At 46.2% G+C, this 20,832-nt stretch overlaps 2 protein-coding genes across 2 annotated transcripts in view; one reads left to right on the forward strand and one right to left on the reverse strand.

Annotated features, from left to right (window-relative positions):
- LOC143956162 (uncharacterized) overlaps positions 1 to 20,832 on the forward strand; it is a 713,750-nt gene that overhangs the window by 78,012 nt on the left and 614,906 nt on the right. The gene's annotated exons all lie outside the window — the stretch shown is intronic.
- On the reverse strand, positions 1,704 to 17,462 carry LOC143955415 (uncharacterized). The gene is made up of 12 exons (XM_077465466.1): positions 17,015 to 17,462; positions 16,757 to 16,888; positions 16,547 to 16,670; positions 16,147 to 16,430; positions 15,891 to 16,005; positions 13,066 to 14,111; positions 6,791 to 6,904; positions 6,233 to 6,361; positions 6,023 to 6,146; positions 5,809 to 5,906; positions 5,520 to 5,628; positions 1,704 to 2,920 (listed from the first exon to the last, which is right to left on the reverse strand). The coding sequence occupies exons 1-12, from the start codon at positions 17,162 to 17,164 to the stop codon at positions 2,094 to 2,096; spliced, it is 3,252 nt and encodes a 1,083-aa protein (XP_077321592.1). The 5' UTR covers positions 17,165 to 17,462; the 3' UTR covers positions 1,704 to 2,093.

The following is a 20,832-nucleotide window of genomic DNA, read 5'->3' on the forward strand; positions in this document are numbered from 1 at the left end:
TTTGGTTGGGCTTTGTGATAGAGGGACTCTGATATGATGAGAAGACTTGGTGATGGGACTTTAACATATAGGGAGGGCTCTGACATATAAGGGGGACTCTTACATGATGATGATGATGACTTTGCCGTATGGGGGGACTCTCAAGTGATGGTGAGACCTCTGATGTGAAGGGGGGCTTCTGACGTGAAGTTAATTTCATAAAGGCGGTCGTGTGCATCATCCCAGGCTCAGGCTTCCCATTAATAAGTAACATTTATATTTTAGACTGGGCTGCCTTTAGGATTTTGCTTACCCTTTAAAGGGTGCCACATCTAAGAAAAGGAAACGCTGTTCTAAAGACAGCACAACAGAAGCTGTTTGCCTTTAGATTGTCTCTTACTGAATCTCTCTAGAGCCGTCCAAATGCAGGGGGAGAAGTCACTGTTCAGAGTTGCTCAGTGTCTGTGTGTAAAAGTCAGCTTGAGCTATTGAGGTGTAATAAACAATTAAAGTGGTGTTGCGATAAAAAAAAAAAAAAAAAGTCAGGAGCTACAAATACTAGAGCTGCTGACTTTTAATAATCTTATCTGTCCCAGGGTCCAGCGATGTGGGGGATCGAAGCCCCGCTCATCTCCCCCTCCATTTGGCGGCGCATTGTAACTGTGGGCGCCCGGCTCTGGCTTCACAGCCGGGCACACACTGCGCATGCGCACTGCGCCGTGATTGGCTGCGCAATCATCTGGGACCTGTCACGTGTCCCAGATGATTTACAAGAGGGAGGGGGCAGAGCTGAGCCCTTCCTGCGCTGAGGGGAAGTGACGTCATAAGCCCAGGCACTGAAGGAGGCAGACTACGAGGGACCCCCTAGCAACAGCCATTTAGAGGTGAATAAAAAAACAATTTTTCCAAATGGCTTTTTTTTTATTTTTTTTAGGAACATTCATGAATTATTATTTTTTTGGGTGCTACTCCACTTTAAATTTTTCTGCAAAAGAAGAAAATTAGTCTTAATAATAATAATAATAATGGGCACAGAAAAGTTTACAGCCTGGGAACTCAACACAGGGATGGTGGGAACCACTCATAATGGATACAGCAGTTGTACAGACCCGAGAACTCGGCACAGGGATGGTGGGAACCACTCATAATGGGCACAGCAGGTATACAGACCCAGGAACTCAGCACAGGGATGGTGAGAACCACTCATAATGGGCACAGAAAAGTGTACAGCCCGGGAACTCAACACAGGGATGGTGGGAACCCCTCATAATGGGCACAGCAGGTGTACAGACCCAGGAACACAGGATAGGGATGGTGGGGACCCCTCATAATAGGCACAGAAAAGTATACAGCTCAGGAACTCAACACAGGGATGGTGGGAACCCCTCATAATGGGCACAGCAGGTGTACAGACCTGGAAACTCAGCACAGGGATAGTGGGAACCCCTAATAATGGGTACGGCAGGTGTACAGATCTGGGAACTAAGAAAAGGGATGGTGGGAACCCCTCATAATGAGCATAGCAGGTGTGCAGAGATGGGAAGTCAGTGTTGAGATGGTGGGAACTCAACACAGGGATGGTGGGAACCCCTCATAATGGGCACAGCAGGTGTACTGATTTGGGAACTCAGCACATACATACAAGGGAGTTTAGGACAATCGCTGTGACTCTGAAGTTGCTGGAGAGAGGCAGAAGAGGGAAAAAGTTATGGGCTCCTTGCACATTATATAAAATGGTGATAAAAGCAGATTTTATTACATCAGATAGTGAACAGCACATAATATACAATATTCTACATGAGATTTAATATATAGAGATGTACATTGAATTCTAGAGGGATCACAAACCTCCTTTCTGTCTCCAATCAGAACAAAACTCTCTTTGTGCAACCATCATGAGATGATAGACCAAGATAGAGGAGACTGGGGGCAGGGGGGTAAATCCAGACAACCTGTACATAGCATCCCTGGTGGGTATTATACCTACTTGGCCACAATACTGGGTGTGACATATGAAGACTAAAAACTGGAGATATTGGGTGCATGCACGGTGCAGATACCAACACACCTGCACTCTGGCAGGTCACGTTCCACCCATGAAGATGAATCAAAAGTTATATAATTATTGTACTGACTTCTTTCATGTGAATCCTCTGATGTCTATCAATACCGGATTTCTGCGCAAAACCCTTGCCGCAATAGAGGCAGGAGTACGGCCGCTCGCCAGTGTGGATCCTGAGGTGCTTGACGAGAGTTGACCGGTGGGTAAACCGCTTCTCGCACTCGGTGCATGGGTACGGCTTCTCACCAGTGTGTGACCTGTAGTGCACAACGAGGTTGGACTTGTTGGTGAAGCATTTGCCGCACTCAGAGCACTGGTACTCACAGTTCCCGGCGTGAATGCTCTCGTGGTGGAACAGGTAGCACCTCCGGCTAAAGCGTTTTCCACACTCGGAGCAGGCAAACCTCTTCGCCCTGCTCTTACCCTCGCTAAGCTGACCTAGCTCTGGCTTTAGCGTGAGGAATTTCTGACACTCGCAGCAAGTAAATGGCTCGACGTCTGTGCTCGTCTTTTGAGGTCCACCAAAGATGTGCTGTAGAACAAAAGTCTTCCCGCATTCTGAACATGGATATAATTTATTTTTGTCCGTGTATGCTGCATGAAGTGTCTTGGTATTTGTAGTGTCTGGAGAAACCTCATCAGGGCTAGAAGGTTCTGGGGTTCCATCGCCACTGGAATGTTCTGGTTGGTTATGTATGAGAACAGTGTCTGAAGTTCTAGTAGACGAACCCTCAGGATCTAGAAGTCCATGAAGTCCTGGAAGAATATCTATGGTATTTTCCATGGTAGAGTCTTGTCTGAGGTTGGTAACTTCTAGGTCACAGTGTGGAGATGAAACAAGGGATTCAACCATGGTTTTCCTGACATCGTGTCCATCTGCTGGGGGTGAACACAACATATATGAGGACGGAGATCTTCCATTGAAAAAGATCTTCAGATACATAGGGTTTGGAGGGCAGAACGTTTGAGCTACAAGCCACCTATCGATGCTGGAAGTCTATTATAAGTATGGCAAATCTCAGATGGATTTATTCAAATGCGGCCAAGTTTAATACACAAAGTAGACCTATTTACCCTACAAGCTCCCTTAAAGTGGAACTTCACTCTCTCAATCAACATTGACTATTTTTAATCATTGTGCTGCTAGCATTAGTAGATAGGAAAGTATATCATATTTACTTGTTTTGAGCTTTTTTTTTTACATTTCTACTGTTACTTCCTGGTTTCCATGCCTAGGCCAATGATACACCCCAGGAGTCTTTAGAAGGGGAGGAGGGGTTTTCTCAGATAAGCACACCTGCATGCCTGAGCTAAGGGCGGATGGACTCCAGGAATTAAATGCTACATGAATCACCTGCCCTTACTTAAAATAGCCACAGCCAGAAATGCTAGGAGGGTGTTTTTTAATTGATTTCTCAGCAAAATAAAGCATGCAGACATGGATGGATGGGGAAGTTTGCTTTAATTATTAAAACTGAATTAAATAATGTTTTTGGTTTGTGGTGCTCAGATGCAGTGTAATTCCACTTTAAACACATGGATTCACAATATATTGCTAACTCTTGGTTGCATTGCCATTGGCTGAACTAAACCTTGTCAATATTTAACATTTTGGATTGAGAACAAGGTAAACTCTTATTTAGATTACGGACAAAAACACCCAGGGACATTGCCTGGAATGATAGCAGGGATATCTCACCACTAAGAGAAATAAGAAACTCAAGGCATGGAGCCCACCAGGCTCCATCTGAAACTGGAATATCAATTTTGATTAGACTTTTCTATTTGGCTCAAAAACTTAGCTTTGAGGAATTACTCTCGGGAATCCAACTCTACAGTCTAAAGCAGGGTTTCTCAACCAGGGTTCCATGGAACCTTAGGGTTCCTCCAGAGGTTTCCAGGGGTTCCTTGAGCAATGAGCAATTTCTGTCTCTGAGATAAGTTCCCACTGACATTAATTACCTTTTTAGCAATCTGTAAGGGGGTAATTATTCCCAATGTCCACAAGTCTAGGGAAAATTCTTCCCACTGACCATCACACTAATGTATCATGAGTTGTAGATATAGTGATTTTTAGCAGGGGTTCCCTGAGACCAGAATGTTGCTTCAAGGGTTCCTCTGTGTTGAGAAAGGCTGCTCCAAAGGATGCTAATCTGTGTTACCATTTCCCCCATGACAATTTTCAGCTTGATCTGAAATGTCAGCCAGTGCTGACATGGAGGCCAGATATAGCTCACTGATAATCATGGCACCCAAGACATTCTAGAATTTCTAAAGCAAAAACAAATGGCTGACTTGTTACAAACTTTGCAATAGAAATCAGTGAGCTGTGTAGTCATCATTCTGTTGGTAACATAATCTGCCTTCATCAACCAGATCTAAGGCAAGATGAAGGACTAAGAGCCTTGGAGGCTATAAAAAAGAACTAAAAACCTTATGAAAAAGGCTCATTTCCACTTGAGGAATGTCCCACAAGGTACCCAAAAATAACTAGAGCCCATCTGAGGAACAAAAGGCTTGAACTATGGACGAGGCAGTCTTTCTAGTACTCCAACTGGACAATGTCTCAAAAGCAAAATGTTGAGGACATCCAAGGTTCCAGAGAGGCTATAAAAAAGAACTAAATCTCTTATGGAAAAAGCTAATTTCCACATGAGGCAATGTCTCACAAGGTACCCAAAACCCAATAGAGTCCGTCTGAGGAACAAAAGGCTCGAACTTGAGGAATGTCCACTTGAGGAACGAACTATGGCCAAGGCAGTTTTCCTAGCACTGACATTGGACCATGCCTCCAAGGAAAAATGGTGAGGACATCCAAAGGCCTGAGAGGCTACAAAGGGAACTAAAACCCACTATGGAAAAAGCTAATTTCCACTTGAGGAATGTTCCACAAGGTACCCAAAAATAAGTAGTCTGTCTAAGGAACAAAAGGTTCGAATTATGGATGAGGCAAACTAAAGCCCTTAAGGCAAAGACTCATTTTCACTTGGAAAAAGGCCCACAAGGTACCCAAAATAGAGTCCACCTGAGGAATGAAAGTTTCCAACTATGGCTGAGGCAGTCTTTCTAGTACTGACATTGGACAATGCCTCAAAGGAAAAATGTTGAACACATCCAAGGGCCTGAGAGGCTATAAAAAGTAACTAAAACCCTTATGGCAAAGGCTCATTTCCACTTAGGAAATGTCTCACAAGGTACCCAAAACAGAGTCCGTTTGAGGAACGAAAGGTTCAAACTATAGCCAAGGAAGTCCTTTTAGTACTGACATTGGACAATGACTCTTGGAACAAATGCTAGGAGGGGCGACTTCATCCACACGAAAAGGGATTTCCCCACAGTACCAACTTGTGGGATATTACTATTACCCTATGGGTTGTTCCTGAAGTGGAAATGCAACTACAAAGAAAGAAAAGAGACGGATGTAAAGACAGAATGGAGAGATTCCGGATCACATCTGTATTTAGCGTTTACTGTTCACCTGTGCTGATCTCTGAAGGGTTTTCCTCTTCCATACATTGCTCACCATCCTTCATATTTATCTCTTCTTCCTCAATGTCTTCTACTTTAATATTTATAAGGATTTCTCCCTAGAAGGAGACAGCGGAGTTTAGCCTTCCTTTACAAGGAAGATTACTATTACAAAACATCTACAGGGCTTCTCAGCAAATCTTGTCATATATCAACATATCTTCACACCATCATATCTTCAACCTCATGCTCAACATATCTTCTCATCAATGTGTTGGAAGATCATTAGTTTTGCCTACCTCATATTGGTGAGGGATGGTGGGATCTTCCTGTGTGGAATCCCGGGAATACAGAGGACGGGGACATCTCTCTGGTGGGTTCCCATTACTGGATCCATCTGTAGGAAACACACACTCTGACTGAATACATTGTTTCTATGTGTTTATCAGATGATGGGGGATCTAGGTGGACCCTCCGTACTGCTCTCTCCTTTACAATAAAGTCTCCTCTTACCCGGTGATGTGAGGGGCGGCTGATCCTCCATCATGATGTCCTTGTAGAGATCCTTGTGTCCTTCTAAATACTCCCACTCCTCCATGGAGAAATAGACAGTGACATCCTGACACCTTATAGGAACCTGACACACACAATGATACAGTCACCATCCAGACACATCCCTTGTCTGTTACTGGATAATGTCCCAGAATTCCCGGCACCGCTTACCTCTCTAGATAGCAGCTCAGCGATCTTCTTGGTGGCTTCTAGAATCTTCTCCCCGTTTTTCTTTTCGGGTATCAAAAGGGAAGGCATCGTGATGGTCACACGATCACCAGATTTCACATTGGGGAAACTCTGCATTAATGCAACAACAATATTATGTTAGTAAGTGTGAGGTCATGTGACCTCCCAGAATCCTCGCCTGTCTGGTCAGCTCTGTGCTTTATTAGAGATAAGAGTGATGTCATGTGACATCCCAGAATCCTCCTTACCTCTCCGGTCAGGTCTGTGTTTTATTAATAGAGATAAGAGTGATGTCATGTGACCTCCCAGAATCCTCCTAACCTCTCCGGTCAGGTCTGTGTTTTATTAATAGAGATAAGAGTGATGTCATGTGACCTCCCAGAATCCTCCTAACCTCTCCGGTCAGGTCTGTGTTTTATTAATAAAGATAAGAGTGATGTCATGTGACCTCCCAGAATCCTCCTCACCTCTCCGGTCAGGTCTGTGTTTTATTAATAGAGATAAGAGTGATGTCATGTGACCTCCCAGAATCCTCCTCACCTCTCCAGTCAGCAGGTAGATGATCTCCAGGGTGAGGTCAAATATCCTCTTGGTTATCTGGTTCCTGTCCATCTTCGTTGGGTTAGTTGGGGAGACCAAAGTGGTGAAATGATGTCATGTACTTTGCAAGGCACTGGAATGATATATAACATTGGCAACAATAACCAAGCTGTATAAGCATTAAGCATTAGGAGCTCATCCCACCCCCTTTAATCTGGAGGAATATTATGGCACTTTTTTGGTTTCCACCAAAACCACATCTAATAACATCAAAAGGGTTCCATCTCCCTTTCACTCCCCTCCACCTGGTTTATATATCTTGCCTTCCATTGTATCCATTTCACAAGACCTTCCACCATACCCTAGTTCACCAAAACATCCTTTCTACGTTTTGCATATTTCTAACAAGGGATTTTGGTTTCCCTATATCCCTAACCAGGGATTTTGGTTTCCACCATAACCACATCTAATAATATCAAAAGGGTTCCACCTCCCTTTCATTCTCCTCCACCTGGTTTATACATCTTGCCTTCCATTGGATAAGTTTCACAAGACCTTCCACCATTCCCTAGTTCACCAAAACATCCTTTCTACGTTGTACATGACATAACCTTAACAAGGGTCTTCTTCATATTCCCATTCACAGCCACCAACAAAACTGATGTAGGATGCCTTACTTCCAGCCTTGATATGACCGCTGGTGTCCAGCACACCTTACTTTAACATGCCGATCTCTAACGCAGTCCTATGCTCCCTACATCCAGACCAGTCATATTTGTTTCCAATTCCCGGCAACACCGATTAGCCTTTTAAATTCCCTGATGGCCTGCCTGTAGGGTTCAGTGACCATGATGTACACAACTTCCAAACTCCCCCAGATCAGGTCAAGGACAGAAAATAAGTGGAAATCCAAAGTGGCAAGAGTGAGGATGATCACAGTAATAATGATGTTGGTGATGATAATAAATTAATATTAATAATAACGACAACAATAATATCAGATCTCTAAGTTCATGCAGATGATGTCAAATGCTACATAAATGAGTAAAACGCAATAAATCAGGGATGTAACCTCTTGCAGGAGCTTCTCATTTTTCAGACTCTGCACAGCAGCCTAGCACAGGACAAAGCAGGAAGCAGAGAATTCTGGGAGGCAAACCTGCACATAACAAACTGTCCTGATTTCGGACTACAAGAAAATGGCCACCAACTTGTGAATGGCAGCGTTGTAATACCTGTACTTTCCCGAGTTTGATGTGAGGGGGCAGGGAAACAGCCACGGTGTTATGTTGTATCTGTCTTTCCCTTGTTCCTGGGGGAGGATAATGAAACACCCCCAGAGTCACCTGTGGGCTACATAAAAATGGCCACAATCCATCCCTGCACTGAAGACACATTTCTCTGCAGCCTTCAGTAGCAGTTGTCTCCTACTATATCCATGTCTGGGATTGGCTAGATGGTGGAGATTCACGAGTGTTAGGTGGCCATTACAAGTGTGGGCAGAGAGAAAGGTTTGTCAGATTTGGCGACCCGTCAGAACAAGGGCATGCCTGATAAAGCAGCCATAATAAGGGCGTGAATTCTGAAGATTGCAGGTTGGATGAGGACACAAAACTGCATTGTCTTCAAAGGACGAAACCCATGCTGTGTTTGGAAGATGCCACCTTATGCTGACCACACACACACACACACGCAACAACGACTTGAAGACCGAGCCAATACTGATACTTCTTTCCTACATGTAAAAATCAGCATTTTTAATTTTTTTTGTAAAATTCGTTTAGATGCAGCATTCGCTATTTCACATCATTCGTAACTTTGGATAAATTCATATTCATTACGTTCACTAACAGCCAAATTTGAAAAGGGAATTCCAATACCTATAATTTAATAGTTAGTAATAGTTACGTTATTATTAGTTACTTATTTCAGATTTTGGAATTTACGACTATTCGTAAAAATTTGTTAACCGGGTTTTCGTTAACTTGGACAAAAATTTTAATAATGGTAGAAATAAGAAAATACCACAATGGTGTGAAATCAAGAAAGAGACACAATAAATGAACGTAAAGTCTTAAATAAAGTCTTTCAAAAGTGTTCGCTGAAGTGGTTAAAAAAAAAAAGATGAAAAACAAAAACGGGTGTTTGTGAATTCGGATATTAACGAATTTGTCAAAATGTGTTAAAAAAACATCACTCCAGTTTAGCCACTTCAATCTCGCGGCGTTCCGGCACTTTGCGGGGGCTGAAGTGGTTAAAGTATACCTGAAGGCAATTTTTTTTTTCTTTCAGTTTTGGTTAAAGTGGAGAGGGATTAGAGCCCCTGTCGGGTTTTTATTGCTGTCTGTGTCACAGATAGGGAGATTCACCCTCTCTATTTGTCCTGATGATTGGGTTAACACTGAAAGTGAAAGTAAAAGAAAATCCCCTCCAGAGTAGGGTGCCCACGTGTCCCAGATTGCCCGCAATTCGCATTTGTGTCCCTGGCACCTTCATTCTGGGACAATACAGTGTCCCGGAATGAAATGAGGACACATAGCCACCCTAATAGAAGATTGCTAAACTGGTTGCTAGGGCCACCCCGCCTGCTGTCTAGCAACCAGTGATGTCACGTTCGCAGAGTATTAGAGCAAGGCAGAGGGGAGCAAGGCCTTTACCCAGTGCTGCTCTTTAAGGGTGAGCAAATGGAACCCGATTGGAGAAGGTCAGATGGCAAGTCGGAGCACTGGGGCTGGGGGCAGTACAGTAATAAATGAGGCTGACAAAGTGGAGCCCTGCCCTGGGGGGAAATAAAAAATGAGGCTGACAAGTGGAGGGGGCAATAAAAAAAATGAGGCTGACAAGTGGGGGGCAATTAAAAAATGAGGCTGACAAGTGGGGGGGGGGTGGGCAATAAAAAATGAGGCTGACAAGTGGGGACAATAAAAAATGAGGCTGACAAGTGGGGGGGGGGGGGGCAATAAAATATTAGGCTGATAAGTGGGGGGGAAATAAAAAAAATGAGGCTGACAAGTGGGGGCAATAAAAAATGAGGCTGACAAGTGGGGGGGCAATAAAAAAAATGAGGCTGACAAGTGGGGGCAATAAAAAATGAAGCTAACAAGTGGGGGCAATAAAAAATATATATGTAGAGAATATATACCACCTGTCTAAACTGGTAACCACGGTTTGCTTTTGCTGGGGGGGGGGTTGGTTGACTTCGTCCCTGAATGGCAGTTTGGAAATGTGGTCACCCTAACCCAGAGACTGTCCCCCCTGTGCACTGTTGTGACTGCACTGCCTCCAGTTACCCCGGTGTCACCTGTTCCCATCTCACCGGTATTGACCTCAGCCCTGTAACGAATCAGGGCTGAGGCTTGCCCCGATCTTCAGCCTGTCCCTGTTTCCCGTATTGCTTGTCCTTTCTGTACCGTTTCTTTTCCAGGTCAACACACGCCTGTATGGGTGTGTCTGAGGACCGCAGCCCGTGAGCCATCCTCTAGCATTATCCTTTGTGGGTTGTAGTATGTAAATACCAGTAAGCTCCTTCAACTCTGCCTCCCAACCCATCTTAGGGCTCACACCCTCATGTACCTGCAGACAGCATGGTGGGCCCACAAGCAGAAGTCAAAATGAGGACAGAAATGCTTATCTGCATACACTTCATGGCCAAGAGTTTGTAGACACCTGACCATCACACCCATATGAGCTAGTTGGATATCCCATTCCAAAATCGTGACCATTAATATCGAGCCTCCCTCTTTCTTTGCAGCAATAGCATCCTCCACTTTTCTGAGAAGGCTTTCCATAAGATTTTGGATTGGGTCCAATTTTGCCCATTCGGGTAAAACTGTATCTGTGAGGTCAGGACCTGATGTTGGGTGAGAAGATCTGGCTCGCAGGCCATCATTCCAAAGGTGTTCAGTAGGGTTGAGGTCAAGGCTTCTGTCCTGGTCACTTGAGTTCCTCCACACTAGGCCTTTATGGCGTTGGCTTCGTACTGAGCGGCACAGTCATGATTGAACAAAAAAGGGCCTTCCGTAATCGGATAAGCACAATTGTCTAAACATCTTTTTATGATGTAGAATTTACAGTAGCCTTCACTGGAAACCCCTGAACTCCTATGATCAATGTTTGCATGCTCTGAAATTCTGAGGCTCCATTCACACTTGTGCGACTTGTCATGCAACTTTGGACATCAATGACAAGTAGCTCCCCTTGTTTTCCAATGATAACCATTCGTATACACTTTATTACCAAAAGTATTGGGACACCTGCCTTTATACGCACATGAAATTTAATGGCATCCCAGTCTTGGTCCGTAGGGTTCAACGTTGAGCTGGCCCACCCTTTGCAGCTATAACAGCTTCAACTCTTCTGGGAAGGCCACCCACAAGGTTTAGGAGTGTGTCTATGGGAATGTTTCACCTTTCTTCCAGAAGCGCATTTGTGAGGTCAGGCACTGATGTTGGACGAGAAGTCCTGGCTCGCAGTCTCCTCTATAATTCATCCCAAATGTGTTCTATCGGGTTGAGGTCAGGACTCTGTGCAGGCCAGTCAAGTTCCTGCACCCCAAACTCGCTCATCCTGGATCTTGCTTTGTGCACTGGTGCGCAGTCATGTTGGAACAGGAAGGGGCCATCCCCAAACTGCTCCCACAAAGTTGGGAGCAAGAAATTGTCCAAAATGTCTTGGTATGCTGAAGCCTTAAGAGTTGCCTTCACTGGAACTAAGGGGTCAAGCCCAACCCCTGAAAAACAACCCCACACCATAATCCCCCCCTCCATCAAATTATTAGAACCAGTGCACAAAGCAAGGTCCATAAAGACTTGAATGAGTGGGTTTGGGGTGCAGGAACTTGACTGGCCTGCACAGAGTCCTGACCTCAACCCGATAGAACACCTTTGGGGTAAATTAGAGCGGAGACTGTGAGCCAGTATGATCTATTGTTGCTGAGTGGGAATCTACTGTTGCTGGGGGGGAAGAGTTATTGTTACTGGGAAACCTAATGTTTCTGGGGGGCAAGTATCATTGCTGGGGAGCATCTATTGTTACTGGTGGGGGGGATGTTACCAGGAAACCTAATGTTTCGGGGGGGGGGGGGTATCATTGCAGAGGAAACCTAATTAAAAATTTTCTGGGGGGGGGGGTTGTTACCGGGAAACCTAATGTTTCTGGTGGGGGGAAGTATCATTGCTGGGGAGGATCTATTGTTCTTGGGGGGTTTGTTACCAGGCAACCTAATGTTTCTAGTGGGGGGTATCATTGCTGGGGAGGATCTATTGTTCAGGGGGGGGGTTGTTACTAGGAAACCTAATGGTTCTGGGGGGAGGGTGTTATCGAGAAACTTAATGTTTCTGGGGGGGGGGGGATCATTGCTGAGGAGGGTCTATTTTCCGGGGGGGGGGGGGTTGTTACCGGTAAACGTAATGTTTCTGGGGGGGGGGGAGTTTCATTGCTGGGGAGTATCTATTGTTCCTGGGGGCGTTGTTACTGGGAAACCTAATGTTTCTAGTGGGGGGGGAGCATCATTGCTGGGGAGGATCTACTGTTGGGGGGGGGAGGGGGTTGTTACTAGGAGACCTAATGGTTCTGGGGGGGGGGGTTGCTACTGGGAAACTTAATGTTTGGGGGGGGGGGGTGTTTGGTATCATTGCTGAGGAGGATCTATTGTTCCTGGGGGGGGGGTGTTACTGGGAAACCTAATGTTTCTGGGGGGAGGGGTATCATTTCTGGGGGGGGGGATCTATTGTTCCGGGGGGGGGGGGGTTGTTACCAGGAAACCTAATGTTTCTGGGGGGGGGATTATCATTGCTGGGGAAGATCTATTGTTCCTGGGGGGTTTGTTACCAGGCAACCTAATGTTTCTAGTGGGTGGGGGGGGTATCATTGCTGGGGAGGGTTGTTACTGGGAAACCTAATGTTGGGGGGGCATCATTGCTGGGGAGGATCTATTTTTGCTGGGAAATCTATTGTTCTTGGGGGTGGGGTGGGGAATAGAGTACGAGAAAGAAAAGATAAAGGAAAGGGTGCAAGCTTTGGCGAATACACAGAAGAGTTGAAGGCAAGGACTGGGTCAGAGTTCCGGTAGAATTTTATTACATGTTTAGTTCCCGGATAACACATCTATACAATAAATATAGACAATTTCCTAATTCATCTCAAATTGTGCAGAGTTTTCTCTGTATCAGATACTTTCCCAGCCAAGAGCCAAGCTGGCCGATTTAACCAATGAGCACCATGTGGACTCGCCTATCTCCACCACAGCTTTCCAGTCCTATTTCATGTCCACCTTAGTGCCAGGAAATTTCGTGGACCCGCTGACGCCTTGCCAGCTTCCCTTCCTCCGAGAAGCACTTGCCGGATTCCGAGCAGGACCGATTCCTCTGATGTTTGTTCAGCTGAGCGATCGAAGTAAATCGCCTCCCACACTGAGGGCACGAGAAAGGCTTTTCCCCCGTGTGAGTCCTCTGGTGGTCGAGCAGGTGAGAGCGGCTCGTGTACCGCTTCCCACATTCTGCGCAGGAGAGGGTGCGTTCTCCGGTATGGGCCTTCCTCTGGTGCTTGTCGAGATCGGACTTCCACGTGAAACACTCGCCACATTCCGGACACGAGAGCGACTTCCTGCCGGTGTGCACCTTCTGGTGTTTCAGAAGTACGGTCTTCCAGGAGAAGCTCTTCCCGCACTCCAGGCACGAGAAGGGCTTCTCCCCCGTGTGGACTCTCTGATGCTGAACCAGCTCCGACTTCCAAGTGTAACTTTTGCCGCACACTGAGCAGGGATGCGGTTTGGCGTCCGAGTGGCTTTTATAATGGCGGTGAAGGCCGCGCTTATCTGCAAAACATTTGCCGCACTCGCCACACGTATAAGGCTTTTCCATGGAGTGAGTACTCCGATGCGTAACAAGCTCCGATTCCCACATAAAACATTTCCCGCAATCCGTGCAGGGAAACTGTTTCTCTGCTATGTGAGTTCTGTGATGCATAACGAGCTCCGACTCATATCTAAAACAATTTCCGCACTCGGGACATGAAAATGGCTTCTCCGCCACGTGACGTTTGCGGTGGATTTTAAGAGCTGAATTCTGTGAAAAGCCTTTACCGCACTCGGGACAAAAAAAATTCTTAACACTTTGATGAGTTCCGTTACGCCTGTCCATGTCTGAGTGATAAGCTTCCTCAGCATAGCACAGATTAGGTAACATATATGAAAGTCCTTCGTGGACATTTGGGGTCACCAGCTTTTCTGACGGAGAATCTCGAATGATTGTCTCAGCTTCGGTGTCATATTTCGGGAATAAATCCAGAAGATCCTCTGACGTCACTTCCCTGACCGTGACACCTGTTGGAAGCGAAGGCATGATTACACAAATCTGTAGGGAACCTTTCATACTAATAGCTCTGGGGTGCCCCCCCAGAAATACTCAAGGGGTGACTATGCTTCAGAACCATAAGAGAAAGTTAAGTGGACAATATTGTTGGCACCTGATATGGGTCATTCATGCAACCCTAGAAAGGTCAAAAATGTGATGGCCTCTAAAAGCCAGAATACAGGCACTGAATATGGTTCACAGCTATCCATGAGGCACCTAACATGGCTCAGCATTATCTTTGTGGCACCTGACATGGCTCAGAGTTGTCCATGTGGCACCTGATTAGATCTGCAATTGTCCACGAGGCACCTGACATGGCTTACAGTTGTCCATGTGGCACCTGATATGGACCACAGTTATCCATGAGGCACATAATATGACCCACGTTCCTTTATGCAGAACCTGATAGGACTCACAATTGTCCATGTGGCACCTGGTATGGACTAAAATTGTCCGTGTGGCACCTGATAAGACCTATAGTTTTCCAAGAAGCACCTGACATGGCTCATAGTTGTCTATGTGGCACTTAATATGGCCTACAGTTGACCACGTGACACCTGATATGGCCTATAGTTGACAATGTGGCACCTGATATGGCCTACAGTTGACAATGTGGCACCTAACATGGCCTACAGTTGACCATGTAGCACCTAACATGGCCTACAGTTGACCATGTAGCACCTAATAAGACCTACACTTGTCCAAGAAGCACCTGCCATGGGTCATAGTTGTCCATGTGGCACCTGATATGACCTACAATTGACCGTGTGGCACCCGATATGGCCTATAGTTGACCATGTGGCACCTGATATGGCCCACAGTTGATTATGTGGCACCCGATATGACTCACAGTTTTTAATACAGCACCTGATATGGCTCAGAGTTGTTCATGTGGTACCTGATATGGCCTACAGTTGTCCACGAAGCACCTGATATAGCTCACAGTTGCTCATGTGGCACTTGATATGGCCTGCACTTGACCATGTGCCACCTGATATGGATTAAAACTCCATGCAGCACCTGATAAGATCTACAGTTGTCTACAAGGCACCTGATATGCCACTTATTCTTGCATGTGGCACCTGATATGGCCTACAACTGTCCATGTGGCACATATGACCCTCAGTTCTGTATGCAGCACCTGATATGGCCTACAGTTGTCAATGTGGCACCTTATATTGCCCACAGTTCATTAGATGGCATCAGATGTGGTTCAAAGTTATCCACATGGCACCTAATATGACCCACAATTCTTTTATATAGCACCTGATATGGCTCACAGATCTCCATGTGGCACCAGATTTGGCTCTAGCTGCTCAAGCTGGCAGAGGCACAGGTTGTGATACTTACCTAATTCAGTGCTCCAGCAGGCTTCGACCTGCCGTCCCCTAAAACCTCTTCTCTAAGGTGGTTCACCAAAGGTTACACTCTGACATCATCACGCACAATGCAGGACCAGTAATCTTGCATTGTACGTAAGGATGATGAGGGATAGAAGATCAGAGCGCCGGAGTGAGGAATAAGGTAAGTATTACTGTTTAGTCCTCTACCCCTAGGCTTCACAAGTATTTAACCCTTGCAGTGCCAGGGGCTCCACAACAAAGACTACTTAGCAGTAGATAAGGCTGACCAAAAACACGAAAGCCAAACTGAATGTGTTCTACCATGGCAGAGCAGGGTCTGAAGTGATACGGACTAAAAAAAGGGGGAAGTGGTAATCCTTTCCATATTTAGTGTCTATTGCTCACCTTTCTGGAACTCTGGGGGAACTTCCTTCCTCTGGTTATGTGGCCAACCACTCATTGAATATGTCTCGTCTTCTATGTGGCTATCTTCAACTTTAATGTCAATAAGAATTCCATCCTAGAAGAATAATAAGAATGTAATCAGATCAGGTTCAGGAATCCTGGATCATATAGAGATTATAACATCCGTACATCACCACTACAGATCACACAACATGAAGACCCTTCAGGATTTGGTGACACCTTCAACTCCACCTACCTGATGATGGTGAGGGATAGTGTGATCTTCCTGTGTGGAATCCCGGGAATATAGAGAACAGGGACGTCCCTCTAGTGGGTTTGTGTCACTAAATGGTTCCACCATGACCTCCTTGAAGGGGTGTTTGTGTTCTTCTGAAAACTCCTCTATCACACCAACCTCATCCGACTCTTCTTTTATCTCTTCTATAACCATAGGTGATATGGTGTGACCTTCCTGTGTGGAGTCCCGGGAATACAGAGGACGGGGACATCTCTCTGGTGGGTTCCCATTACTGGATCCATCTGTAGGAAACACACACACTGACTGAATACATTGTTTCTATGTGTTTATCAGATGATGGGGGATCTAGGTGGAGCCTCCGTACTGCTCTCTCCTTTACAATGAAGTCTCCTCTTACCCGGTGATGTGAGGGGCGGCTGATTGTCCATCATGACGTCCTTGTAGAGATCCTTGTGTCCTTCTAAATACTCCCACTCCTCCATGGAGAAATAGACAGTGACATCCTGACACCTTATAGGAACCTGACACACACAATGATACAGTCACCATCCAGACACATCCCTTGTCTGTTACTGGATAATGTCCCAGAATTCCCACCACCGCTCACCTCTCCTGTCAGCAGCTCCATCATCTTCTGGGCAACTTCTAAGACCTTTTTGGTGTTTATTTCACATTTCAGTAAGTGAGGAAGAGGCACCGTGATGGTCACATGGTCATTAGACTTCACTGGAGGAAAACTCTGTATCAAAACAGAAACAATGATGTCATTTGACCTCCCAGAATCCTCCTTACCTCTCCGGTCAGGTCTGTGTTTTATTAATAGAGATAAGAGTGATGTCATGTGACCTCCCAGAATCCTCCTCACCTCTCCAGTCAGTTGATAGATGATCTGTAGAGTGAGGTCTAGTATCCTTTCGGTCATGTGGCTCGGGTCCTTGGCCATCCTCATGGAGGTGGTGGTGTGAGGGCGCTCCTCTCTGTGGATGGATATAAAACTTGAAATGAATGACACCATGAGGGCAATGTCTTCTAAATTTCCTCTGGCTTCTCCATTCTACACTCTTTGGTTATTAGGCTGCAACTGGGACACGAGTGATGGATGGGACTGAAGAGGGATCCTTCCTCAGAGGACCTGTTATGGGCAGGATGTACTCTCGCTTTTAGCAAGAGCAAGGAACTGGGGTCGGGCTTACACTGACATCTGAGTAACAAAACCCTCCCCCGCGGAGCCATATTTCCTGTACATAATACGTCATGTGACTCATCTGTGTTTTGGTACTTGGGAAATATTATGCCCTAAAGAACCGCTAACAGAGCCCACCACTGACTTTTATGTTGCGGCACGGCCTGACATCAGCGATCCCCAATAACAGTAATAGTCGTAATGTCATCAGGGTTCTCGCACTTCAGTTCCAGGTACACGTGGCACTTAACCATCACCTCCGTACTAGATAATATTTATTATATTTGTGTATTACGCTCATCTATGGGAAGAAATAATAGATGAATCAATCGATGAGAACTACAGGTTACACAGAGGGGGCTGCACATGCTTCTACTCCTCTGTTGTTCTGTATATGTGCTGCAATCATACAGGAATAGATGTAGAGAATGTGGATGAGTGCTGAGGACACAGTATATGGCCAATAATTCATATAATTACCTCCTTCTGCCAGTTCCAGCAATGTCCCCCCTCTACTTCCGGGCAATTCACCTTTCACCCCGGAAGCTACTTCTTGTGGCTTGTACCAGGAACTTCCTGGTTGTGCGTTCCACCACACACTCCCTGGTTGTGACTTGTACCTGTGCGTTCCACCACACACTTCCTGGTTGTGAATCGTACCAGACCCTTCCGGGTTGTGCGTTCCACTACACACTTCCTGGTTGTGAATTGTACTAGACACTTGCGAATTTTGCGGGCCACCACGTACTTCCTGGTTGTGCGTTCCACAAGCAGCTGTACTTTATTGCGCTCTAACTTGCTACCTTACAGCGCAGCTTGTAGGAAACATTTGCTGCCGACGAGTACCCCCCCTTATGGTGACTTTGCGCTACTGCGGCTGTTTCTATGGGAATGGCTGGTGACGCGGCGGTGTAGTGTCACAGTTTGATGCCTATCACAGGATGGTGCGGAAGTGACGTTGTTGCGTACTGCGCATGCGCGATGCGCTCCAAACGCTCGCGCCGTGCGTTCCAACATAGTTTCGGCAATACAGTTCAGCGAAACCATCACATAATGTTACGGAAGTGATGTTACACACAACACAAACACGGGCCACGTTGTTGCGTACTGCGCATGCGCGATGCGTTCCAAACACTTGCGCCGTGCGTTCCAACATAGTTTCGGCAATACAGTTCAGCGAAACCATCACATAATGTTACGGAAGTGAAGTTACACACAACACAAACACTGGGCCGTTCGTTACAACACTAATACTTCCCTTGTTACCTAGTAGGTTTTGCATTGCTGGGACTTGTAGTGCCTATCCTGAGCTACATGCTTCAATGTTCAGTGTCCTCATCCCTATCCCCATGCTTCAATGTTCAGTGTCCATCCTTATCCCCGTGCTTCAATGTTCAGTGTCCTCATCCTTATCCCCGAGCTTCAATGTTCAGTGTCCGTCCTTATCCCCGTGCTTCAATGTTCAGTGTCCTCATCCCTATCCGCGAGCTTCAATGTTCAGTGTCCTCATCCTTATCCCTGTGCTTCAATGTTCAGTGTCCTCATCCCTATCCGCGAGCTTCAATGTTCAGTGTCCTCATCCTTATCCCCGAGCTTCAATGTTCAGTGTCCTCATCCCTATCCGCGAGCTTCAATGTTCAGTGTCCTCATCCTTATCCCTGTGCTTCAATGTTCAGTGTCCTCATCCCTATCCGCGAGCTTCAATGTTCAGTGTCCTCATCCTTATCCCCCTGCTTCAATGTTCAGGGTCCTCATCCTTATCCCCGAGCTTCAATGTTCAGTGTCCTCATCCCTATCCCCCTGCTTCAATGTTCAGTGTCCTCATCCTTATCCCCGAGCTTCAATGTTCAGTGTCCTCATCCCTATCCCCCTGCTTCAATGTTCAGTGTCCTCATCCCTATCCCCGAGCTTCAATGTTCAGTGTCCATCCTTATCCCTGTGCTTCAATGTTCAGTGTCCTCATCCCTATCCGCAAGCTTCAATGTTCAGTGTCCTCATCCTTATCCCCATGCTTCGATGTTCAGTGTCCTCATCGAAGCAGGGGGATAAGGATGAGGACACTGAACATTGAAGCTCGCGGATAGGGATGAGGACACTAAACATTGAAGCAGGGGGATAGGGATGAGGACACTGAACATTGAAGCTCGGGGATAAGGATGAGGACCCTGAACATTGAAGCAGGGGGATAAGGATGAGGACACTGAACATTGAAGCTCGCGGATAGGGATGAGGACACTGAACATTGAAGCAGGGGGATAGGGATGAGGACACTGAACATTGAAGCTCGGGGATAAGGATGAGGACCCTGAACATTGAAGCAGGGGGATAAGGATGAGGACACTGAACATTGAAGCTCGCGGATAGGGATGAGGACACTGAACATTGAAGCAGGGGGATAGGGATGAGGACACTGAACATTGAAGCTCGGGGATAAGGATGAGGACCCTGAACATTGAAGCAGGGGGATAAGGATGAGGACACTGAACATTGAAGCTCGCGGATAGGGATGAGGACACTGAACATTGAAGCAGGGGGATAGGGATGAGGACACTGAACATTGAAGCTCGGGGATAAGGATGAGGACCCTGAACATTGAAGCAGGGGGATAAGGATGAGGACACTGAACATTGAAGCTCGCGGATAGGGATGAGGACACTGAACATTGAAGCAGGGGGATAGGGATGAGGACACTGAACATTGAAGCTCGGGGATAAGGATGAGGACCCTGAACATTGAAGCAGGGGGATAAGGATGAGGACACTGAACATTGAAGCTCGGGGATAAGGATGAGGACCCTGAACATTGAAGCAGGGGGATAAGGATGAGGACACTGAACATTGAAGCTCGCGGATAGGGATGAGGACACTGAACATTGAAGCATGGGGATAGGGATGAGGACACTGAACATTGAAGCACAGGGATAAGGATGAGGACACTGAACATTGAAGCTCGCGGATAGGGATGAGGACACTGAACATTGAAGCACGGGGATAAGGATGGACACTGAACATTGAAGCTCGGGGATAAGGATGAGGACACTGAACATTGAAGCACGGGGATAAGGATGGACACTGAACATTGAAGCATGGGGATAGGGATGAGGACACTGAACATTGAAGCATGTAGCTCAGGATAGGCACTACAAGTCCCAGCAATGCAAAACCTACTAGGTAACAAGGGAAGTATTAGTGTTGTAACGAACGGCCCAGTGTTTGTGTTGTGTGTAACTTCACTTCCGTAACATTATGTGATGGTTTCGCTGAACTGTATTGCCGAAACTATGTTGGAACGCACGGCGCAAGTGTTTGGAACGCATCGCGCATGCGCAGTACGCAACAACGTGGCCCGTGTTTGTGTTGTGTGTAACATCACTTCCGTAACATTATGTGATGGTTTCGCTGAACTGTATTGCCGAAACTATGTTGGAACGCACGGCGCGAGCGTTTGGAGCGCATCGCGCATGCGCAGTACGCAACAACGTCACTTCCGCACCATCCTGT

The sequence above is a fragment of the Lithobates pipiens genome, unplaced genomic scaffold (assembly GCF_037356315.1).
Source record: "Lithobates pipiens isolate NorthernLeopardFrog02 unplaced genomic scaffold, aLitPip1_a1.2 Scaffold_35, whole genome shotgun sequence".
NCBI lineage: Eukaryota > Metazoa > Chordata > Amphibia > Anura > Ranidae > Lithobates > Lithobates pipiens.

Bases quoted from the DNA above. Each gene is read 5' to 3' on its own strand.
- LOC143955415 (XM_077465466.1), bottom strand. From the start codon at position 17,164: ATGGTGTCATTCATTTCAAGTTTTATATCCATCCACAGAGAGGAGCGC. The intron at 16,671-16,756 runs GTGAGCGGTGGT...TGTGTGTGTCAG, and splicing joins TGGAGCTGCTGACAGGAGAG to GTTCCTATAAGGTGTCAGGA. The intron at 6,147-6,232 runs GTAAGCGGTGCC...TGTGTGTGTCAG, and splicing joins CTGAGCTGCTATCTAGAGAG to GTTCCTATAAGGTGTCAGGA.